We start from the raw sequence: 26,037 nt of genomic DNA on the forward strand, positions 1-26,037 counted from the left end.
TACCTTCCTTCTTATCTTCTTGATTCTAAGTCTGCTTGGTGGTTCTCTCCCTGTTTTAGTCCTGAAGCACAACCCACAGCTGCTCCTTGAGCAGACTGTAGGACAGATGCTTTGTAGCACATGCTCTCATCCCCTAGCAGTCCAGAAGATGCTGTTACACTTCACTCTCTATGCACCACGTTATTTTCCAGTGGACAAGTGAGAGTGATGGTACACACCAGGGTCTCAACAATCAGAACCTGGTCAAGAGGAGGAATTAAGGATGGAACCTGTGAGGCACACAGGAGTACGTTTTTGGACACCATACAGCAAAGACTATTTTCATGCCCCATCTCACCATCTAAAAGCAAAAGTAACTAACCTTAGGCAGATGTTGAGTAAGATTAATTTGATCAATTATCAATTATGTACCAAATGCCTATTCAGATTTTGGTAGGCAAAACCAGAACAGAAATTCAGTTTTAGAAGCAAACATCTCCAGTTATAGGTGGTGTGGATTTATGCCACAGATTTCAGAGATATCAGTGAATTTGGCTAGTGAAAAAAACACTCCAAAGGCTTTCTATCACTAGACATCAAGCTGCTGTTCACCTTAGTAAAAGTGGAGTAACAGGCAAAAACAGTCATAATCTTTCCCTATCACTATTTTATCGTGTAAGAATAAAAAGTCTTAAAGATGGCATAAGGCAGTTGGATGAGAAATAATTTTTCCTACTGAAAAGAGTACCATCCATAGAAATTTTAAGGCTCAAGTTTTACTAATCAGCAGCGCATCTTCCTGTTCTTGAGGATTGGTCAACTTTTGTACAGTATGAACTGATTTCTGGTAGCTGCCTTGCTTTAAAATAAACTAGAATCATAACTGTTCCTTACATGGAGAATTAATGTATATTAAACTGTTAAAGAAGTTATCTGAATTCAAAAGTAAACCACAGAACACTGTAACCATATACAGACATAACTAGTTTATTATCACTGGTTTTGAAACAAATATACTCAGATACTTGAACACAGTTTAATTCATGTTTATTTCTGCATTTGGTCTATTCCTGTATATTACATAATGCAATGAATATGCAGCAAACAAGCAACAAAACCAGAGTGCAGATTAAAGAAACAAAGTCAGTTTTTATGATATCAGGAAGGCCAAAATCACATCAGCAGTATAAGAACAGTAGGTGGCAAATTACTAGTATTTAGCATGTCATTCTAGCACTGCTATATGCACGTTCAATATATTTGCAAGTTCAAATGATCCCTCTGAGAACTGCATATAGTTATCCAGAAAAAGAAATCATTCTTATCTTACACTGCATCTTTGTAATCTTATTTATTTTGTTATCTTTCAGGTCTGATCCTGCAGTTCTTACTCAGTAATTTTTCCAAAGGATCTGTCAAGTTAGTCTTTTACTCCTGCTGTAGTCTACATAAAGCCTATTGGCTCTCTAAAACATCTAATGAATTGCAGTTTGAACTTGTAAAAATTCTAAAAAATAATAGTAACAATTAAAAAAACCCACATTCCTAAGCAGATAACTAAGAGCATCAGGCCAAGTCCAGGAACTGACTTAGAAGCCTCAAGAACTGTAAGGACAGCAAGGTTGGCATCTGATGAGTTAGGCACTTTCCTGATTGGTCAGCCTCTTTTAGGATCACAGATTCAGATGTAGACATCTTAAATCTCCTTAAATACTGTTTTGAGCACCCACATTCTTTTTTGGATCTGGCCTTGTTTTCTTGAATAAATACTGTATCACACTGATATTATGCACAGGCATAGAGAATTGACCCTAAAGAAAAACAAAATGTTAATACAACACAGTATCACAGAGAAGCCTACAAGAAGGTGCTGTTCTTTTCTGTGCTTGGGTTAGGCACATTTGATTTAACAGCTTTTAACACTGTATCCCATTTACTATTTCTATGTTCTAACTGCCTTTTCCTAAACTTGTGCTGAAATAAATCATTGCTGTCTTCATCCTCAGCCTCTGACACTATCTCCATTTTTTGTATAATCAGTTTAATGAGGTCGTGTTGCTTTTCCAACAGCGTCGATATATCTTTGAGCCTAAAAGGAAGAAAAAAAAAAGAAAATTTGAAAATAGAATAAGCTTTTTCATTTGGTTTCAAAGGACAGATATTGACAGCCCTCAATTTCACACTTCTCCTAATGATGAATTTTATTTGGAGTACATTTAATTTTTTAAACTGTGCTACTTCTCCAGCTTGTAAGAAACAAGATTAAAGAATAAATTTCTGGTTCTTGAGAAAAAAAATACCTTATTGCATATTTAACATAAGAACAACCTCACTTTCAAATAAAGTAAAATTGTAAACGTTTCCCCTCATAGTTTTGACTTAAGCTGCCTGGCGAGGAATAAGGACCAGATTTGCAACAACAATTTAGCACTCACAGTGATCTGGTGAACTTCACAACAGCATACAGGACTAACTTACTGATTTCTTTAGAATCACAGAATGGCTTAAGTTGACCATTGAGCTCCAACCCCCAGCTGTGAGTAGGGCTGCCACCCACTAGATTAGAATGCCCAGGGCCCCATCCAACCTGGCCTTCAATTCCTCCAGTGCTACCCAAAGAACTGCTACCCAAAGTACAATTGATACAAAGAGCATCAGTTAGCAGGCATACAGAATACATTATCTTTTAAGAAAAAAAAAAGGAAGAAATAGTAAATGTGTCCAGAAACTGGTCTTCATGAAATTACGAAGCAGGCTTTTTTGAAAATCTGCTCTTCAGAATGTCTAGACTTGCAAAATTGCAGCACAAAAACAGATATGCAGTGATTGAAAAGGCTCTCTGTGAAAAGCAGTTTGGAACTTCCTTAGATACAGTTCTTTCTATGTGGTTATCAAACAAGTACCATAAACATTAAAACAGTGCAGCAATTAACTAGCATTAACTGAAACAAAACAAACAAAAGTACAAACTGAGTGTACACCCAGTGCTGATTGCCTCTAGTTGCAGCAGGAACTGACTGCTGTTTTGCATGCTGACAATAAAAACATACTGGTAATATAGTAAAACAGTTTTCAGAGAAAAAAATGCAACTTTCTGTTATGAAATAGCCACAAGTTATTTCATTCAAAAATGTCTAATTTTAGAAAACGTTTTCTTTTTTTTGTGGGAGAGTGATAGAAAGGGTTGGGGCAGAAAAAAGATTTTCCTAGCTTCATGTTCACAGAAGGCTTTTCTGAAAGTGTTCCTAGGGGTTGGTACATATATACATTGGTATACATGGTACAGAGAATTTCTTCCTAGCCTCTAGAAAACAGATGATTTGTCTGGAGGAGAATCAGAACAGCAATCCATTTTTTGGGGAAACAATCTGAAGCAGATTTACCATCTGACCACTTCAAAGTTATTGATTATATGTATCTGCAAACCAGTTGGAATTACAGTAATTGTGAGTTTAAAATAACTCTGGAAAACCTCCATACACAAACCTCTAATTCTGAAATGAGTGTGCCTTTTCCTTATTAATATAGTTCACTGCAATGGGAAAACAAGCCCGTCTTCTTTCTCTGCCATAGGATAAGCATATTTCTTTAACACTTTCTTTTGAAAGTAAATACATTACAGAATATAAAGTTATAATACCAGTGAAGTTTATTTAAAGACAACAGATTAAATTTTACTTTGCGGATTAAATATTGAACTTTAGAATGCTATTTTAAAACAGCAATACCTTTGTAATACAGGGCTCTACTTACTGCTACAGTAATAAGACAATGTATACCTGTATTTCTGCTTCAGAACTTCCAATTCTAATGTTGTATCAGTGCTCTGTGCATCTGTGGTAGAGTCCTCACACCCAAAGCAATACTGGAATACACTCTAAATAAAACATGGTATGAAAATGAAATAAAGAAATGTAATCTGAAAACAGATAAATAATCCTAACTGGGTGAACAGTAACAGCCTCAACACATTCTTAATGCTAAAAGTAGTTTCAGGTATAAAGTTAATTTTAGAATACTAAACATTCCTATTGCCAAATATGCTTAATCAGAAAATTCAGTCTACCAACAGCAGGTGGAATTAAAAGTAGACAAATAGATAAAGACGACATAAGTGAGTACTTACATTTTCAGTCTGAATAACTTCTGTAACTTCACTTGACTAATAACATCACCTATCACTGAGAATTCAAAGCACTATTATAGCTGAATAAATTAGGCTGCACTCAAACTGATCTGTCACTTTAAGATCAGGTAGTCATGTTCTCATCATTATAAATTAATGATCTCATCTTATTAATGCAACATAAGCAATCTGTGTACAAACAAAGTCAATATTACCACATTTTAGTACAAAATCTAGAGTCAACTATTCACAACCTTACCATAAATCCACAATATCTTGGTCTGTTAGGATAGACTGTGATTGATTCCTGGTCCACTCGACTTAGGAACCAAAACGGCAGCTTCTTCTCTAAGTTTGTGTGAAGATTAACCTAAACATTATTTAGAATAAGATATATTCTCTTAAGGGACATGAAAATAACCATTATGTCAGTATATTCAAATCATCAGGCATCACATCTCAGAGGATATGTACGCAGCACTCTATGGTATAATATTTGATCCACGCAATCCAGACACTAGACACCATGTGGTCAAAGCAGTTTTTCATAGAGTTGATTATTCCACACAGCTATGCACTCTTAAAGCTAAAATAGTTTTAGATCTGTGTTAACTCTTGTGTAATGACTGGAACATTTAATTACCCTGTGGGTTGCAGTATAGAGTTACAGAAAGGTTCAAAGCCTGAATACTTTTCATAGCCAAAGATTTTGAGACTAAACAATAATGAGAGTGAACTTTCCCTTTAACTGTGCTATACCCTTTTCCTAGGTTATGACAGAACAAGTGCAGATTAAGAGCTGGGAGGAATCACTGTAAGGAAAATACTCCTGTGAGCAGTGCAAGTGTGCTATATGAGCGCCTTCTCAGGAGATGCTAACTGTCCATTTATTCTCACATTGCTACAGAAATACTAAGCATGTATATTTGTTAGAAATGCTACAGAAATACTGAACATATATATTTATTAGAAAAAAAAAAAAGGATATCCAGCATAAGCCTACTGCAGACTGTTACAGTCAAACACACAAAAGGTGACATGCTCAATAAAGATCTGAAGTTGCAAGATGCCACTTTCCCTCTTGGCAACAAAATTCTTCAACAGGTGGAAAGCATTAATTGTCATAAGAACTGCCCTCATACTTCTAGTTCACTTCTACTAAGTTTTTATATATATTAAGGTATCTAAATACATTTATAAATATTACTAAGTTCCTTAGTTATACCCGGCATTGCAGAGTATCTTGTACACAAATGCAGACAACTGAAAAGAAGAGTTAGGATAGGATGCCCATGTTCAACTTTTCTTTACAGAGATGCTAAGTTGTTAGTTTGTGGTGATGGTGATAAATTAGCTAATTATCTGGATGGTTTTCTAGCATTGATAATTCCTACAGTTGTGTTTCCATGGTATGCTACTTACCTGCATTGCAATCCTTTTGAGGGCAGCATATTTTTGCACTTCAGCTATGTCCCCAACAGCCAAACCAATCTAAAAATACAGCACAGGATCAAAGATAAAATAAACACTTTTATTGTGTTTTTTTTTCTTTCTTTTTAAATAATCTGATCTGTACTTTCAATTGTAATTGTTACATTTGAATACAAATTAAAGTTCAACTTGTTGCACTTGAATCTGGAAACACAATTCCTTCGTGCATACTATATCCCTAATCCCTAGCTCTTACATTTTTTCTAATGTCAATGTAAAGTCAGAGCGTAGCAAAGACCAGCGGGACTATGCCGCAGCAAAGAAGAAAAACAGTTTCTTCTGATATTTATGCAGTCTTCATATATGCAGAAGCTTTTATTTTCTCCTTACAGAGAAAGAAGGCCATGCTCCTGCCTATTCTAGAGCCAAACACAAGAAGTAGAGAAGACCTTCTTGCAGCGCAGCAAATTTCATCAGTTACTTAGTTGTACATACCTGAAGATATATAGGATAACCCTGCAACAATTAAGGGAAAGGCAACTTGATCTCACTAAAAATATTTTTTTGTTACATTATGAATGAATGTTACACATCATTACTAAAGTAACTCTATATGTCAAAACTGTGTACAAGTGTGTGTGTGTATATATAAATATATACATACACACACACACACACACACTTAACCACTTTTGTATATTAAGAAGCAGTTTACTTACTAGCAAGTTCATAAGAAGGATTGGAATAAGCAAAGTAAATATAATCAGAACTGTGTAACTCAGGAACGGATACGGCAATTCACTGCTCAGTAATGGATCAAGGAATGCATCGTGATAATTTATGTCTCCCAGCATCATTGCAAATGTCTTCATTACAGAAAGCAGTGGTGTGCTGTATGTTTGCTGAAGAAGAAGAAATAGACAAATTAACAAAAACCCACAAAACTATGAAATTTGTAAATAATTTTGGAAATTCTTTATTCAAAGGCAACATCCAAAATGATAAAGAAATAACAATGATACTCAACTAACCTGTGAACCCAAAAGGACAAAGAAACTCAGTCCAAAGGCCAATATCAGGAAAAAGAAAACAACCGCGATCCGAATCAAAGTCCTTAGAATTTCCCAGAACATCACAACGTAAATGCCATAATTTTCAAATCTAGGCAATAAGTGAACAAAAAAATATAAGAAAAAATAAATACTGAAGTTAGAGCACTATTTAAAGTCATTGTGTTTTCACAGCCTGTCCTCTGGCAAGCCCACCCCATTCCTGGCCTACACATCAACCAAATCTCAGAACACAGGTTGTCACAAAGAAGACTAATCTAGTTTTTCCCCCAAACCTGAACTCAGGAATTTATGTTTTGAGCCAGATTAGGGAGCAGTTGACTGTTTTATACTAAAAGAGTAGCACAAGTGAAAAAATCCCTTCACAAGGTTTCCCTCTGAAATATTATGTGCACCTCTAAAAAGATAAGCTGAAAGTAAAGCAAACCTAATCTTAATATAAATAAATTTGTTTTTATTTGGTACAGTTCTACTGAAGTCAAGAGTCAATAGCCAAGGATGCTTTGAGAAGAGATGGCCTGACTCAGAAAAATTAGGCATACAGTAACTAACGTTCTACTGTCTACAAATGAATAATACACAGGGAAGGATAACATTTAATCTACCATAAGAAAGAAGGCTGAGCATTCAGGGAATTTGATTTTTACTGCTTAGGTTCAATATCACTTTGCCCATAGAACACAGCAAAGGACAGAGGACAAGCCCATTCAATAGTTATCTAATCTCAGATGTGTACAACATTTGTAAACATATGCAGTGTCATAAGGAGATAATATCTTTATGACATTGCTTTTACAGACAAACCTTATACTTAAATATTTCAACTACAGAGAAATACTCTAGAAATTAATCAACAAATAAACAGAGTTAATGTCAACTCACAGAATGATTTCATCTATTGTGATACTTTTATAGAGCATTATGCTGTAGACAACTGAGGTATGCTACTTACTATATAAACTGCTAAGAGAAATTATCTTCACTCAAGTTATATAACTATAGTCTGTTCTCCTTCTGCCACCCGTGATTCACATCATTCTTTTGTAGCAGTATTTATTTGGGGAAGGGGAAGTCAATTACTTTTTGTTTGATTTTTTTTTCTTAACCGAAATTCCAGACATTCTTTAAAAAAATACACAATTACTTAACATCAAAATACTTTTCATTATTTCTTTTCTATTCATCATAACACACTGTTATTCTTTACATGAAAAATACCAAAAATTACTTTACAGTTTATCAGGTAATAAATAAATAAATAAATACACTTCATTAAATCCTAATCTAGAAACTTCCATAGCTTAAATAAATAAATAATAGGACTAACAATCAATTATGCTGCAGAGTATGTAAGCTATCTGGAACTACTGAAAGTATTTATCACAGAGCAATTAAATAATTGTTACCGTTGAAGATAAAGCAAGAAGTTCATCCAAGACAAGTATACAGCAATTGCTCCACATTCCCACTGCAAATGAGCTGGTGTGTTAATAAATAAAGAAGATACGAAAATTATGCTTGTACTATAAATTGTCCAGTCCAATAGATTGGAATAATCCAACAAATATTTCAATTTCTAGGATTTAAGAGAGACAGACACAGATTTACAAGTCATTCATCATTAAGAGATGGAATTAAATAACACTATTTAAACATTCTTCTCACTTTTAATCTTGTTTGCAGGACTAAGTTATATTTCCCTTGTAATTAGAAAAAAGTCAGATGTATTTTAATATCATATAAAGTGCCATGCACACTGTAATTAATGTTATGAATCTATTTCTGTATATATTTACCTGCTGAATGAGCTGAAATATTTCTTTGCAAATTCCCAGTAAACTCATAATTAAAACTAAACACATACACACTCTTGTGAAGTATGAGTCCTGAAATAAAAAACAGAGCACAAGGCAAATCGGAAATTATTAAATGAACAATGTTTATTTTAGCTCTGCCTGCCTTATATTACGTTATGCTAAGATAGTGCTAAGTTTATTCGAAGCAAGCTAACAGGCTAAAATTCTGTTTTACTAATGTTTGTTGTTAAATTCATGTCAATTACATTGTGCTTAAGTAATTCAAACTGAATGTGAAAGTTTGAGTATTCCCATGCTAAACAATTGCTGTTAACCAGTTAAACAGTTGTGAACAGAACTGCCGTATGTAGTCAACATTTTCAGTATGTTTTGCTTCTACATAAGCATAAATTCCGCAGTCCATAACTTAACTATCGCACTGTAGCATAAGGAATGGCAACTGAAGTCTTCAGAAGGTGCACAAATTGGAGTCCTGACACCATTATGTGGCTGTTCCCTTTGATGCCTCTATATACAACCAGTATAAAGAACTTTGTTGTGAGATGCTTTATATTGGCACAGAAAACAACAGTGAATTTTGACTTTATTAAATAAATTGTGAAGCTAATTCCCCACATGCGAGTTTTCTGCAATACTTATCTGGCACATTATGGTGTACATCTTTAACTTCAGTTAAGAGTCATAGAATGGCCTAGGTTAAAAGGCACCTTAACGATCATCTAGTTCCAACCCCTCCCCTCCTTGCCATAGGCAGAGCTGCCATAAACTAGACCAGGCTGCCCAGTGCCCCATCCAACCTGGCCTTAAATACCTCCAAGGATGCGGCACAGCTCCTCTGGACAAACTGTTCCAGTGCCTCATCATCTTCTGAGTAAAGATTTCCTCCTAATACCTAATCTAAACCTCCCCTTTTAACATTTAAAACCATTTCCCCCTGTCCTATTGTTACTATTATCTTGTAAAAAGTCAGTTTCCCTCCTGCTTATAAACTCCCTTTAAGTACTAGAAGGCCATAAGGACACCTCCTCCAAAGTAATACAAAATACAAGCAAATAAAGCTGTATTTGAATAGGCAAAAAGACTTAACAGTTGACAACTATTTCTATGTCAAAACAAAACAAACAATTATTTTGTCTGAAAAATAAAAACATATGAAAAGTTGAAAGATTCACTGTTAGCTATCTCTTTATTGTTAAATGTATTATTCCTTTTTCTTCAGCGTTCAAGGAACGCTCACTTCATGAAAGAAACTGAAGTAGTCATGTACCAGACACAAAATTTTGAAAAAATACACTGAAAATAAGAAATCATAATTACAATTTATCATCAGACATCACTGCTGAATAGATAAAAATAAACACTTCAATTCTATTTGGTGTTGATAAATAATAAACAGTTCAAAATAATCATAACTTCCTCCTATAACCATTCTAAATGTATTGTGAAGAGTAAGAAAATTGAGTACCTCATACTCTAATGGTCTTGCTTCATAGATTTCTGTTCCATTCAAAGGTCTTCCTGGCTGTATATGGGTGACCAGAAGAGTCAATGGTATCAAACCAAGAGAATAAATGCCTAAATTCATTAGATGCGCTCGAAAACCATAAGCCATCCTTGAAAGTAAAAAATGCTCCATGTTACAACATTTGATAAATTTAGAAGAGTATGCATTTAAATTTAATAGCCAATAATGTTTTCATTGTAAGTATTACTTCAAACATTATTTTGTGACCAGTGTTCACTGAGCTTTGTGTGAAATGTAGCAGACATTCTAAAGCATCATTTATTTTCTTTTTAAGTTTATACTATTAAATATTTTTTTAGAAAATATGTGGAAGCAAAGACAGTGGCTGCTTCTTCCATGCACATCAAAGAATCACTACTAAATTCTAAGTTACATTTTACATAAACATTAGCATATTCTGTATACATTTATGAGTGTTTTTGAGTATGCAAAAGAAATTGGTGTCATTAATGCCACAGTAGTATGCATATTTTACTAAACAACGCTAAGGTACAATAATCTTCATCCTGATGTGTAATATTGTTTTTTGTATACATTAAAATACACATACCACTTCATTAACAAATACTCTTTGCACACGGGATGACTAAGTAACTCCATGCGATTGTGCCGTACCATGGCCTACAAAACAAGAAAGTACCAAGGATTAAATCTGTCTCTTCTAGCTAAGTAACATGCTTACTAAACAAGCTAGCCAACCTTCTTAACTTGATTACTAATGTAATGAAAACTATAGTGCCTGTGTAAGATACTGCAAAGCTCTTTTGTATATTCAAAGCTATGACTCTGTCTTCTCCGCCTACCGAGTTCTCTCTCGGTCAGACAAACCTGGAAGACTGATTAATAATCTAAGTTTTTAGGAGTAAACATTTTGCTAACTACAGATGTGAAATGACCACGATTTTCTAGCTACATTTAACTAGAAAGTAATTTCTTTATTATTAAAAAGTACACCAAATCTAATTGCCAGCAGTAAGCCCAAAAAAGCAAACAAATGAAATCAGCAAGATCACTTTGTAATGGTTCTGGGAAGAAAAAAAACAAAGTGAAAATAAACCAGCAATGTTTTAGAACAGCAAAGCTTCTTTTAGGCACAGAAATTTTTCACAGTCAACACATGGAAATAGTCAATTCTGTCAGCTTTTCCAATGCCTTTTCTTCCAGCTCATGATTATTACAAGGACTGGAGCATGGTTTTCTTTGACATACTACCTGCCTGCTTCAACACATTGTCTTGAAACATCGATAGTTACTGAAATAAACTAGTCCTGAAAGAATTGCTATGTATTACATAGACTATAGGAACTTTAACCCATACTTCGTAACAACAGAGTTAGAGTCTTTGGAAAAGAGATGTTATGATAAAATATAACAAACCCTTGAATTTATTGCAAACAAGGCAGCATGGAATTACGTAAAATAAAATACTCACATTTAAAATGGCAAGCGGTTCATAGAAAATATCTTCACTTTCCTTTAATTTCTTGTTAAGTGTCAGGGGACACTGAAGATATCTGAAGTTGTATTCAATCTGAACAATAAAGGTTAGATAATATGCTGAATTTTAAAAAGCTTATCCCAAGAGAAAAAAAGCAGTGTATCATATCATATTGTTTGTAAAACCGATGTTTACTAATTGTTGGTCAGTCTGCCTGTGAACACGACATTGAAACAGAATGTGGTTGTAACATAACTGTATAAATATTTATATTGCAATAGAAAAAAATACACATATCTTCTTAAAATACTAAAAATATCATTCACATAAGTAGAATTTGCTTTAATGTTGATTTCAAAGAAAAGCTTGTATTCAGAAGTTATATGGCATTGATAATACAATATAAATAAAATGTGTACTAACAGAAAATTTGCAAATTTTCTGCTAATGATGTACATACAATCCAGTGTAGGAATTCATAGGGTGATTTTCGTTACGGCTTTAAAGATAATGCAACTGTAGAACATTCATGCTTTCTCAGAATCTTCTTTTTATGATTTTGGAGAAGAATTTACAAAAAAAACTCACACTGAACTCTGAATTATTTATAACAGTTGTACCTCTTTTGATAAACATGTATTTTATATGCACTATTGTCTGTCTCTGTTACTTTGGCATATCCATAGTCCACCTGCAATACTCAGTTTGATTACAACAAACTACACAACAAGATGAAAGCTGATAGACTGCTCAGGTTTGTAATACTTGCTAAAATATCTAAGCATGAAGATTACAGAAACTAGACTTCAAAGACATTTACAGCCCAAAGATCAGTCACTTACCTTTTCTAGTAACATCTGATATTTATCTATAGACATGCCATGTCAGTAACATGTCATACCAAGTTTACAAACATTAAAATATATACTGCTTTCTTCCCAAGTTTTCAAGTATACATACCTATTTCTTTCAGCATCAAGCAGTAAAGAGAACAACACAGACAAATGTTTGAAGACTGCTAGAATCTGATGAAGTGACATTAAGGTCTTCCAAGAACTAAGGTGTTTGGTGTTTTTTTTTGTGAATATATTTTAAATGCGCAGTTATTGGAGAGTAACTACTGAATTACTCATGACTAAAGTTAAAGCAATTTCAATTTATACCAGGATGCTTGTGCACCGACAGAAAATAGTGAAGAGGTTTTAAATTTAAATCCAGTACTAGTGGTTAAAAGTCAGGTTGATGGTTTTCTAACTTAATGTTTATCCAGATAACGTTCAGTTACTAATACATTGCCAGGGACATTATGATGTATTTGACTTCAAGATCGTAAAATGTACTGCCTTTATACATTTCTTCATCTACTTACATAAAAGTCTCGACTTGTTTTTTCCTCTGAAGACTCAATTATGCAGTTGTCCAAAACGAGCTTTGAAGAATGAACAAAAAAATGTGAACAAAGGTGATACAGATAACATTCATCAATAAGAACAGAAAGTTTGTGCATGAAGAAAAAGGCATTCAAACACAGCAGTCCTCTAACAGAAGAGATGATTCAGGTTTTATGGTGTATGTTATACATACACAAAATTCCAAAGTTTACATATAGGAGTTAAATTACAAAATTATGCAGTTCACAAGGCTGTATGTTAGTTTAAAGGTATAAAATGGAAAACATTTTTGAATATATACATAACAAGCAATTTTAAGAAAAAAAATAAAAACTTTTCTCTAGCTTGATTTAAGAGTTAACTCAGAAGGTGAAATTACCTCAAATAGCTTTGAATCTAATTCTCCTCTAACTTTCATCATTTTTATAATCTTTTAAAATATAATACACAGTGAGTCTGCTTTCATCACTTCATTTTGCTCAGGAAGCCAAGATCTTTATTTCTAAAGAAATTCAAGAGACTAGAAAGGCCTGAAACTATCGCTACAGCACAGCTAAATTAACTTATGGGTTCTTTTTTATTTTTATAATAATCCATGTTATTTAGGATAGCATTAGAAAAACAATGGTGATTGATGCAATGTAACTAAGCTTGAGTTTTTTTGTGCAGCTGTGTCTTTAAAATGAGCAGTAAACTTACTTTAAATGAATCAGGAAGATACTCAATCATTTCCAGCAAAGGACATTTATTGGCACTAGAATAGTGAGAGAACGTCAGAACAGCTTCTTCCCATCTGCAAAAATAAGTTGAAATTATTGAAGAGGAATTAGTCGCTTCTTTTTTAAATTAGAATCACCATAGAATGGCCTGGGTTGAAAAGGACCACAATGATCATCTAGTTTCAAAGCCCCTGCTATGTGCAGGGTCACCAACCACCAGACCAGGCTGCCCAGAGCCACATCCAGCCTGGCCTTGAATGCCTCCAGGGATGGGGCATCCACAACCTCCTTGGGCAACATTAAATTTGTTTGGGATTATTTGAGTTTTATTTTAGATATTATCTTGCAAATTACAGTACATAATAAGTTTACATATCACCAAGTAGAAAATCAGCTGTAACTAAGTAGCACTCTAGATGCTTGAGAATGATCCATATTTAATTCTGTTATTAATTAAACAAATGTGTCAACTATGTTAAGACCTTCTCAAGAATAGGTGTCCTTCTTCGTACTCCATATGGAACTTCAACTAAAGCTGGAATCTTGGAATGCAAGATGAGATTAATACTAGTAAGTACTGCAAAATACTGGCAGTGTTCCCTCAGCACTTACCGAAAGATGTGCTCATCAGTCAACAGTGAAATGTTTTGGTCTTGAAATAGAGCTTGATTATATTCTAATATAAAATATTCTAAACTGTAGTTGAACTGCCACATTTTAAAATATTTGTAACACATTTGAAACAACAATTTTGAATTAGTTCTCTTGAATGGTATTGAGCTTATCTTTTGATTAAAAGTCCGTAGGTATTGAACATTATGTGAAAGGGCTATACTGTAAATGTATGAAGAGGGAAAAGACGGGAAGGATTACTTAATTCACGTGGTGCCTACATATGCTTTTTTGTTTGGTTGTTTTCCTTTCCCAGAATCGGAATACTCAATCTAATATGAAAAAAACACCCCAAGTAACATAACAAGATTTATTGACTCTCACTAGAGTATAAGGCAATATCTGAAATTTCAAAATAAGAACTCATTAAACAGAAGGTTTCCAAAACTTAATCTCACTTTAAGCAAAACCAAAATCAATAGAAAAGGAAAAATAAATTTAAAAAGCATTTTCTGTGTGTCTTACCTTTTATGCAAAATGACAGCTGACACTACATCTTTCCTCCTGTTGTGTATTGCTTCATGGAAAAAAGAAGCTACCGCTTTGTTCAACAGAATTTTTGCACCGTAGTCAAGAAGCAACCTTACTGCTTTTGCATGCCCTTCTTTTGCAGCTAGGTGCAAAGCTGTGTTCTGTGAAAAAAAGTAGGACAGCAATGCAACAGTAAAACACATTTTTTTAAAAAGTACATATTTCTGTCCTTTCCCATGCTGAAAAGCCACATAATACTCTCAGTTACCAGTCCTGAATACCTTTAATGACTAAATTAAACAGTAGAATATAATCATAGAGATTCTGATACAGGCAAGTTCTTTATTCTAGGATTACAGTCACAACAGCATTACATTAACAGAGGAAACTCAGCCGTACGTAGGAAAGACCAATACAGTGATAGCTTTAATTTTTGTAGCTAACAAACAGTGGGGGACAGATAAGTAAACATGATGGTTTCTGTTCAATATTAGTGTGCAGTATAGGTAAATTTCAAACAGTACGTTAATGAGTTTGATTTGATGTTCCATTTCTTTTAATCTGTATGAGTTCTTCAAATTGAATTACCAATGCTTTCACTATATAATGGAAGTACTGCTGCACCGTAAAGGGAGCAGGAGGGACAAGTCCAACATATTTGGTATTTTATCTATTCTGTTTCATTGTTTCTTACAATTAAGAACTAAATAATAGCTTCATTAATAATAAGCTACTCTACATGATAAACAGTGATGAAATATATACTGACTTTATATAGAATATATGTAATAGTGTAATAAAATGTACTAATTGTATATCTCCAACATATGCTTTATAAGTAACAGGAGATGACAAACAAATTATATTATGTGAACACATACCCCTTCTTCATCCACTTTGTCAGTACACTTCACATTAGTATCCAATATTATCTGCATTGTGCGAGTGTATCCTCCGAAGGCAGCATGATGCAGGGCTGTCCAGCCTTTATAGTCACTTACATATAGAAGATATAAAAACAGTCATTATAAATGCAAAAGTCCTTCATTCTCTTCAAATAAATTTAATTGTCTTGTCCTTTGACTCACAGCTACTGTACATTTTCACCTGCCTTCTGTCAACAGCTACATGATTATCAATGCATCAATTTGCTGTAAAATGTGCATACTTCTATTGACTTGAACGTTTGACTCTTTTTATATGCATGCATGCATTGTGCCCTTTTTAAATTTTTTTTTCTTAGAAAATGACTCAACAGACATGACATATAGGATGGCCATACGAATCTTGCTTTTAAAGACAGTGAACATACAAAACCTTGCAAGCACAAAAATCTATTCCAATTAGTATTAATTCAGCTTAGTATAAAACAATTCATAAAGCCTTTTATCACAGAGAACTTACCAGCTCATCTTAACAAAATATGTCAGTTTTAATTCTAAATTAAGCCTAAATATGTACAAAGTTGTATACGCAAATACTTGCAATCACAGAATCACAGAATGGCCAGGGTTGGAAGGGACCTCAAGGATCATGAATCCCCAACCCGAGTGCCACACACAGGGCCACTAACCTCCACATTTAGTACTAGACCAGGCTGCCCAGGGCCCCATCCAATCTGGCCGTGAGCACCTCCAGGGATGGGGCATCCATAACCTCTCTGGGCAGCCTGTTCCAGCACTTCACCACTCTCTCTGTAAGGAACTTCCCCCTAACATCCAACCTAAATCTTCCCTCCTTCAACTTAAAACCATTTCCCCTTGTCCTGCAGTTATCTACCCTTTCAAAGAGTTGATTCCCTCCTGTTTGTAGGCTCCCTTTTGGTACTGAAAGGCTGCAATGAGGTCACCCCACAGCCTTCTTTTCTCCCGGCTGAACAAGCCCAGCTCCCTCAGCCTGCCTTCATAGGCTTCCTCAGCTGGATTTAGAGAAACCTCAGTTTTGTCAGCACTAAAACCTCTGGCAAACAGCTGGCTGTGATTCTAAGTGTAAGGCGGGGGAGGTACAAGCACCTTAGTTTTACAACTATTGTATATAAGTGTATTTTTACATATGTGTGTTTATATTTGTAAATATTATTTATTATATGCATAAACTATTTATTTATATATATTGTATTTTCATTTGTATTGTATTAGTTTCCTAGCCGATGGACAAAACAATGTAAGGTGATAGTTCTTTTTTACCTTAATGAATGGAAGCCTGAACACATACCAGAGAAAAAGGGCCCCTCTTTTCAGAAGAAACTGAACGACCTTCTCATGACCATTCTGGGCTGCCAAATGAAGAGGAGTCATTCCCTTCTTATCACCTTCATTTAAAAGCCTTGTGTCTTTCATATCCCTTATAAGTCGTTGGCATGTATTGATGCGGCCATAGCTTTGAAAGACAAACATAGAAATTAATGTCAAAGAAATACTGATGGTAAATGGCACTGATTCCACTGCCTAAACTATACTAACCTGGCAGCAAAGTGTAATGGTGACTTCTTGTCTCTGCTCTTCGAATAAATGGAAACATTGAGGCTGAGTAAATTATTTACAGAGAGGGCCACACCTTGTCTGCATGCATAATGCAGTGGAGTGCATCCTTCATTATCTTCATCCACCACGAGATTTTTAATATGTTCCATCTGTTACCCCCAGAAAACAAAACAAAACAAAACAAAAGCACAGAATCATATCACTGATGTTCCACAGCTTCTCACAGTTTCAAACAATGGCATTAATATTTTTAAAGCAGTATCTAAAAACAAGAAACAAATATAGAAAAGATGAATGTAGTAACAATTAACATTTAACATCTGTTGATTAGTGGGCGATCATCTTTAAGCAGAATCAGTCATCAGAAAACACAGCAACTTGTCAATCTGTGCCTTACTGCGCACAGAACAAACATCATACAGGAGATTTTTATTTGCTGCCATTCGACCATAATACTCATTGCTGTCAGGAGGCAGCTTGTACAGAAGCAAGGGTAGTCTATACATAGTCTGTATTCAGAAGCAAAACTTCTGGCTGTCTGGAATCATCAGTTCACTGTTCTACAATATGATTTTTTTACTCTGATTTTCTCTTATTTCCCTGTTTTATTCCATACGCTAACACTATCCTGTACATATTCCTTCTTAACGCAACTAAGAATCTCCTCTCGTAGTCTGCTCTGCTCTTTGATTTATTATTATGATCAATAATTAGAAATTCAATGTAGACAAACCAGAGTTATCACTCTATTTTAAGGCTGATTCTCTACATCTGCTGAAAAGGGAAGCTGTATCTACTTCCAACAGCAATCGAAGTTGTTTACAAAGTCCCACAGACGTCATAAGACCTGCTAGTCATGAATCACATACAAAAGATTGTAGCTCTGGAGGTTAGCAAATTTAACTCTTTCAAGCAAGCTTGGGTTCTAGCAATGAGTTCACCTCAACATAGCCAAATTAATAATTGAAATTCTTCTTAGAATTAAATCCAAGACTTCACTACAGTCCAGCAGTCCACAGAAAACTCCTGAAGAATATTCTGTAAGCTGTTTAAGTCCTAGAGCTTGACTGAATATGAGTATGCCCCCTAGTTTCACTGCATGCACACTGGGAAAGCAGAAATGAAAAGTTCTGTATTTCATTGCCTACCTCTTGAGCTATTCAATCCCCCAACAGCAAAATAATTTATGGGATTATGTTATTCCTTTGCCTGGCAATAAGAAAACTGTATTATTGGCTTTGAAATATTTTCCATGAGAGATACGTACCTGTTCATACTATTTTTTGTGACACTTGGCAACTTAACGAACACCAGAAACTAACATTTGAAAACAAAATAGCAGCTGTTTTCTTCTTTACATTTCCTAGTGAAGTTACTGAAAGATATAAATCAATGCTTACTGTACCTGCAGAAATTTCTCATTCAGATGTTGTAATCCTCCAGGCTGTAATACCGTCAAGTGCAAGAAATTCCGACCAAGATGATCTTTTAACGATACATTTGCTCCTAGATAAATATGGAAATAAATACCAGCAACTTCAAAACTGCTGGCCCCTGGCACTAACTGATGATGCTTAAGACAAAGAAACAAATGTTGAAAATAAATCTATAAAATAACAAACATTATTTCAAGTTAACATCGTGAGATATCACTTCACTTGCAAAAAGAACCAAACATCTCAACACAACCCAACTACTCATGTTTACATGTCATTGTGCATAAGCACGTAGTATTTCCTCGCAGCATTAAGATTTATGTGGGGCACTTATATTCAGATATACTGAGAATCTGCAGAACAAGAAGCAATTTAAAGATGCAGATGATTACTTCTTCTAGTGTTTGGTTTACAGTCAATTCTCGTTGTAATTAAACAGACTCAACAATGATTTACTATTTCAAAAGTCGCAATAACTTTATCTGGCAAAACTATCTGAGTAATCCACAAAAGCATTATATAAAGCAAGCATCAGGAAATGGGATTTTTTGCCAGTTTTGGATGAAAAAAAAAAAAAGCCTTAAAGACTTTAACCTTGTTATAACTTTAAAACCTTTATTAGAAGTTTTATTAATAAAATCAATTATGTTGCTGTTTACAACAGGAAATACACTAACAGTAAATAGCCTGCACAAAAGGCATAGCAACTGAAAAAATTTAAATGTGACTGTGATTATTTAAAATCACAGTAATAATTGAAATATGGGCTTTAACACTTAAAGACTGATTTCTGGTACAAAAGTGACCCCATGTAAGTCATGCATTTATTCCACAGTTCTGCTTTTTGAACTGCTAAGGAACGAAAGGATATGGTCAGGTTGAGGTTGGACTTGATGATCTGGAAGGTCTTTTCCAACCTGAGCAATTCTATGATTCTATGATGGACTGCTAGTGCTACTTCTACCTTGAGAGACATGAAAAATAGCCCGAATGCTTTTCTACAACCTGCTTGCTCTATGTGAAAAAGGGTGAAATCACTTCCCTAATTCTTTCTTTATCTCCAGCCAACTGTTAAATGCAGTTACTCCTGGACTGTATGCTGAAGTACTGAATTAAAATTGAGGGAAACTTTGGATGTAGGTTTTTGACACACACAAATCCTGTTCAAAAGATGTATATCATAAGTGCACATTCTCTTGTACCTTTTGAGAGCAGTAAATTCACAATTTTCCATGATGCACAAGAAGTGGCCAACAGAAGTGGAGATCGACCTTCTGTGTCAACACTATCAATATTTGCTCCCTGTAATAAAGAATTTCAAGATTATCATGAATAATGAATAAATACAATTTAAAAATGGTGCTGCCCTGTACATCATCACAATATTATATACATCATCACATTAGTAACTCCAGATTAGTAAATTCAAAAAACATGTTATATCTTTATATGAAAACAGTGTTTTCAAAGTAACAGCCACAGCGTAGTCCTCTGTCTATCTGCCTATACGTATTTAGATGCCAAAATAAGAGAAGCCTGTTTCCAGGTATACTGCATTTACATCTCATGATCTTTTACAAGGGTATTTGTTCATACATTTGAATACTCAAAAATATATGACTTTAACTTGAAAACACTGGGTTTAAAACTCTAGGAAAATACAAATATTACAGCCTTTTGGAATGATGTCTTTCTATGTATCAAGCAGCAATAACCAGAACACAACCCTTCTGAACTACTGTACATGAATTCTCTTCAAGAAACAATGCACGTAGACACACAGAGTTTGATCCATATAGCTTGGTATATCTATATTTTTTATTATTTACCATAAATTACATAAGCCCAGTTAATTCTGAACCCAAATCATCCGTATCAGCAGCAGACACATTTCTGTTCCCTGAAATTAAGATTTTTATTTATTTATTTATTTTTAATTGCAGGGGTTGGAAAGGATCTCAAGAGATTCTTGAGTTCAACCCCCTGGTAAAGCAGGTACCCTACAATAGGTCTCACACATAGATGTACAGATGGGTCTTAAGTATTTCCACAGAAGACGACTCCACAACCTCTCTGGGCAGCCTGTTCCAGTGCTCTGTCACCCTTACTGTGAAGAAGTTCTGCTAGAGTGGAACTTCTTGTGTTCAAGTTTTAGACCATTACTCCTTGTCCTACTGCTATGCACCACTGAGAAGAGCCTGGCCTCATCCATTTGCTTCCCACCTCCCTTCAGATATTTATAAACATTTATCAGATTTGCTCCCAGTCCTCTTTTACCCAGGCTGAACAGATCCAAGTTACTCAGTCTTTCCTCATAAGGGAGATGCTTCAGATCCTTCATCATCTTTGTGACTCTCTGCTGCACACCTTCTAGTAGAAACCTGTCTTTCTTGAACTGGGGAGCCCAGAACTGAACACAGTAAAATCTGACCTTCTTCCCATGGAAGGACTGGAATGAGATAATGCAATAAAACCCAGTTTTTGTGGTTTTCTTCTATTGTTACATGAAGCTCATAACGGCAGGAAATTGCGGTCACTATGGTCACAGTATCACTATGGTCACATCAATAAAATATTATGAGCATAAAAGTATCTATCTAAAAAATTGTGTCAACAAGGGAGCATGATGATGCAAGTAAATGAAATAATGAGATATATATTTTATGATGTGGTAGATACTAGATATTGAGTTGCAAGTCAAATTGAATGAGGTGAACTGAGTATGCCAAAAAAAATTTCTACTTCAGATGCTACCCACTAAAAAAAATCAATTGGAGTTTTAATATTAACTGAAATCATCTTTGGGTCCATTCCTAATTTGAAAGAGAATTAATAATAATCACGATCAATATTTACCTTCTAGGATAATAAAACCTGTAATATAGCAGTAAGAAGCATGTTATAAAAGCACAACGCTTAACCAACCAACAGTGAACAGGAAGCTTTCAATGTATGCTGATGAAATGTTTGAGGGTAACACACGGTGGACCCTTTTTGCAGGTCACCTTCCTACAAGGTCAGACAAACTGAAAAATATTCTTATTTACCAAAGGAACAAATAGAAATCTGTTTATGCAAGTGACTCATTGATTTCAGTGAATACAGTGGCACCAAATTCCAGCTAATAACACAATCTTATTATCACAATCCCTGCAGCTAACACCTTCCCTCAGCAGAAGGAGTTCAGCAGTATTCATATTGTGTAACATAGTAGGGAGTAACTTCCATGTTGACACATACATTTACAATGTTTACAATACAGCTGAATCAACAATCTGTAAATTTAGTTTCTGAATTCCTTTTAATTTTGCATGTATAAATTAATACTAGTTAAACATGCATCTACTTTCATTTAAGTATTACAAGTATTATCAGCAGTTATTATCAATTTAATATTTAGGGTTTTTTTTGGAGTAAAGAAAGACAAAATAAAAGGAAGAAGAGAACTTAAAATACATTTTTAACAGCACTGCTTATTTTGCTTAATTGCTTTGACTAAGGATGCTTTCAGTAGTTTAGAAAGAAAAAATCCTTAAAGGAAGTAATCTCAGGAAGTACCTCAGCACTCAGTTGTTCAGCACCCAGCACTAAGATGCAGGCAAAACATTTAATGATATAAATGATGAGAACTTTCCAATTGTCATGTTTTAGTTCTTTTGTGTGATTGTGTAAATAGCTTCCTACCACAATCATAGTATGTGCATGCACAAACCAGACACTGTACACCTAGATGTTAAATGTGAAAATGACCATTTTGACAGTACTAATGAAGCCACTGTGATTAAAATGCTTACGTTGCAAATCAATCTGTACACTTTTTTTTTCTGAAAGCAATAAAGTTTTGTAATATTTAAATGTTAGGAATGCTAACATAGGCTTCTGCCTTTTCCTTTCTTTAAGGCTTCAGTTAGCCTTCAGTTATTTCAAATTACCTCAGTGAAACACTGCTATTTACTTATTGCCATGCTATGCTGAAGCCCAATGCAAAATAGTGAAAGTCAGCACAAGAAATACCTATACAGTTGGATTCTCTGATCTTTGTACAACATACTGACCTACAACTTACAAAATAGAATTGGTGTGACTTAAATGAAAAGAGCATACAATGCATGCCTGGACAAGAGTATCTTCAGTGTAGATAATCTCACGTTTTTTATCCAGAAGAGCTACATGTAACACTGTGTATGTTTACAATGATTTTTATTCTAAAACATAAAAAATACCAGAAATAAGATAAAATCAGTCAATACATTGTATTCTGTAGCAAAGCCAGAAGCCATTTTGAACTGCATTTTGCTATCCCTTCTGAGCAGTAAAAAAATCACTCTCTCTTTTCTTTTTCCCCCCTCACACATATACAGCACAAGAGGTACCTGGTTATCTTGCCAGGAGCCCAGGAAGCAGAAGTTGCATGTGCTGCACCACATTAACACTGACTGACATATTTTGATCCATTCCCAGACAGGGCAAACGTAAACAGCCCTAAAGCCTCAAAATCCTCATCATGGACTATAAGTAAAGAGGCCAAAATAGTCAAAGTGACACTCAAAGCATTTAACTTTGTTCTCAAGAAAAAAAAATGTGTTCTTATATGGGAAAGACATTCCCCTTTTATACTTAGTCACAAAAACCAACACAAGCAAGAAATACAGGCACAAGCAGTCAAGTAATAACTTCTGTAGACAGGTTGTTTTGTCAGCCAAGCTTAAGCAGTCAAATCTCACCATTTCACATCTGGAATAAAAATAAGCACCACATCTATTTTTGACTAAGCCAAATCCCTGCAAGAGAATCTTGGAAAGTGCAAAACTCTGCATAGAATTGTTTTTAATGTAATTCTCAAGAAATTAAGAAAAAAAATTATTAGCTGACTTAAAATGGAAAAAGTCTGCTGACTTCTGAAAGTTTCCTCAACAAACACAGCAATGCCTATAGTGGTTACATGAGCCTTAGTTTAATTGGTGTTAATGGACACTTGGAGCATGGCCAGAAGCATCCCAATTCTTTTCCTTTTCTCCCCCATAATTACTTAGTGCAGAAATATAACCAGAATACTCAGAGTAAGACATATTTCTGGATCATCCATAAACTTCATTATCTGGTTTTGTGATCCCACCACAATTATATGTATGTACATTAGACAAAGGATTTCTTGAGAAAGCAGATTAAATTCAATGCAAATCAAGATTTATTTCATATTTAGAACCACAAAAGTGAGGGTGCCTGAACTAGTCTGTCATATCTGCTAAGAAAAATTAATGAAAATTTTCTGAGCAAGTAAAGTGGAAATAAAAATGCAACCTTTCATCCTCTGTAACTTTCAGATGCTATTATGGAGCTTTAACTGTGCTGCACTGTAGCTGTCACTTACGTATTATGAAATATATATACAAATAAATAATGTATGCCTGAGAAAACATTCTCCTTTATGAATTTCTCTATGCAGACCTATAGTAATAGATTGCAATAATCCATATAAACATATTATGTAATTAAATATTTACCATTGAAATCAAATACTCTGCCAGTTCATAATGATCAAACAAGGCCGTTCTGTGAAGAAAAAAATGCAAAGTTACAGTAATATTAGACAACAAATTTTCAAACTAAAGGCTACATTTTTCTCTATTTGGTAGTATTTTTAAATAGAGAGAGAGAGACAGACAGACACAAAGAAATACCTGTGCTGCATAATTCATTTTAATAAATTACCTCCATTTTTGTCACAGAGTTTCATTTTTAAACTAAGTTCAGTTCAACCAATACACTGATTTTTAATCAAACCAGTCAGATTTTTGTCTGTACCACACATATTCACTAAAGAATTCCATAAACTTCAGACTTGAATCATTCCATCCAGAACTTGAGCATCATATCTATTTCACTGATAGTTTAAGAATACAAGAACAAGAGTTAAAGTAGTAAAGACTCAGCTAAAACTCCATTCTAACTGTAGCAGATAAATCTACTTGAGAAATATAAGAAAAATCGTAATATACCACCTGATGTAAATGGTGGTGGCATTTATTAATTTACAAAAAAAAAATATTTTAAGCTGATTGAATGCATGAAAAAATCTCAGGTTTTATTCTACAACAAGATACTGAATTATGTGTTGTTGTTGTTTTTTAAAAGAAAGATTAAAGAGGGAAATATAGCACAGTTAATTCACACATTCTTGAAGTCAGATCTCTATTAAGTATTTACACCTAATGAGCAACAGAGAAGGATAGTTCCAGTGCTGTAGTATGACTCAAAGATAACAGTTCCCTTAATATTAAAGGAAATAATAACACAGAACATACTACAGTTAGAATTGATTATTAAAAGACATATTTGAAAAGCTTTTTCATGATTTCAAATAAGTAGATATGCTTCCACTATCTGTTATGTAATTCCGTGATTCTATGCTTCCAAATTTCTCATTCTTAATGTCAATAAACTCCTTGTAGAAAAACACTAAAATTATGATGATTTCCTTAAACAGAGTGCAACTACATCAATAGTCTACTTGAACCTGAACAAGTATAAGACATTTTTGGGGAGAAAGAAAAGAATTTAAGTTTTTGGTGTTTTTTTTTTATTTCTTTTTAAACAGTTTATATTCTTTTTCACTTACTTTCTGGAGAACATAAGCTTCACTAGATGAGGACGTTTGTTGCACAACTTTGGAAGCAGTACATTTATCAATTTCTTATTCTTTACTAGAGTGAATTTTCAGTACAAACAGTTAGTGGCCATTCTTGGTCATGATTCCAAGGTAACCAGACATTTTTGTTTTAATTTTGCTATCAGGACCAAAGTCTTCAACATCCTAATCAAACTGCAGACACTTTCATACTGTATAATAACCACCTCCCATCCCATGGAGAAGTTCCAATACATGTGGAAGGGCGTATCCAAGTATACTTTATAAATTGTCATTGGATGCTGTAAAAGACTAACCAAAAAATTGTGCCACTGAAGTCTAGTAGAACAGCCTCCTACCTGTGAAGCAATGTTTCCTTATTCCCATCTACAGCATCAATAATGGATTCGTCACCAGCATAGGATGACATCATTAACTTTACAATTTCAGTTGCTCCTTGAGTGGCAGCAAAATGAAGTGCTGTGCATTTTTCATTCTGTAAATAGGAAAATAAAGTAACGTTCCAAGTCAGCTTAGTCTACAACCAACTAAATATGCTAGCAATCTAGCCCAGGATTCATGCATAGGAATTTAGGAGATGCATGATAAAACTTCAGTCTTTAACTAAAATAGCAGAACTCTAAAGATATACATAAGACCAAAAAAAAAAAAAGTAAAGAGATAGTTTAAAGGATTACTACAAAGCTTGTTACTATCCTATGCCAAGCCTCTAGGATATGTGATCCTGAACCTCAACAATGTTTTGTATCTGATTAATCAAGAAATATGCACAGCATCCTTAAATGGAAAAGATGAAGCAAAGGAAAACCACAGAAAAGCAATAGGCAAAT

At 34.4% G+C, this 26,037-nt stretch overlaps 1 protein-coding gene across 5 annotated transcripts in view; it reads right to left on the reverse strand.

Annotated features, from left to right (window-relative positions):
• Positions 1–960: 960 nt before the first annotated feature.
• Positions 961–26,037, reverse strand: part of TRPA1 (transient receptor potential cation channel subfamily A member 1) — a 33,744-nt gene continuing 8,667 nt past the window's right edge. For all 5 annotated transcript variants that reach the window (XM_090137707.1, XM_031604854.2, XM_090137709.1 and 2 more), the window contains exons 7-27: positions 25,546–25,682; positions 24,063–24,111; positions 19,761–19,860; positions 18,528–18,628; positions 17,102–17,271; positions 16,854–17,018; positions 15,521–15,635; positions 14,634–14,800; positions 13,477–13,570; positions 12,756–12,815; positions 11,381–11,479; positions 10,499–10,569; positions 9,889–10,036; positions 8,403–8,492; positions 8,013–8,182; positions 6,568–6,697; positions 6,256–6,438; positions 5,528–5,596; positions 4,365–4,475; positions 3,759–3,856; positions 961–2,068 (exon numbers count right to left, since the gene is read on the reverse strand). In XM_090137707.1, coding sequence (XP_089993833.1) covers positions 1,837–2,068; positions 3,759–3,856; positions 4,365–4,475; positions 5,528–5,596; positions 6,256–6,438; positions 6,568–6,697; positions 8,013–8,182; positions 8,403–8,492; positions 9,889–10,036; positions 10,499–10,569; positions 11,381–11,479; positions 12,756–12,815; positions 13,477–13,570; positions 14,634–14,800; positions 15,521–15,635; positions 16,854–17,018; positions 17,102–17,271; positions 18,528–18,628; positions 19,761–19,860; positions 24,063–24,111; positions 25,546–25,682 — 2,559 coding nt within the window. In that variant the 3' untranslated portion in view covers positions 961–1,836. The remainder of the gene's footprint in view (positions 2,069–3,758; positions 3,857–4,364; positions 4,476–5,527; positions 5,597–6,255; positions 6,439–6,567; positions 6,698–8,012; positions 8,183–8,402; positions 8,493–9,888; positions 10,037–10,498; positions 10,570–11,380; positions 11,480–12,755; positions 12,816–13,476; positions 13,571–14,633; positions 14,801–15,520; positions 15,636–16,853; positions 17,019–17,101; positions 17,272–18,527; positions 18,629–19,760; positions 19,861–24,062; positions 24,112–25,545; positions 25,683–26,037) is intronic.

This window comes from Phasianus colchicus, chromosome 3 (assembly GCF_987193195.1).
Source record: "Phasianus colchicus chromosome 3, bPhaCol1.hap1.1, whole genome shotgun sequence".
Taxonomy (NCBI): domain Eukaryota; kingdom Metazoa; phylum Chordata; class Aves; order Galliformes; family Phasianidae; genus Phasianus; species Phasianus colchicus.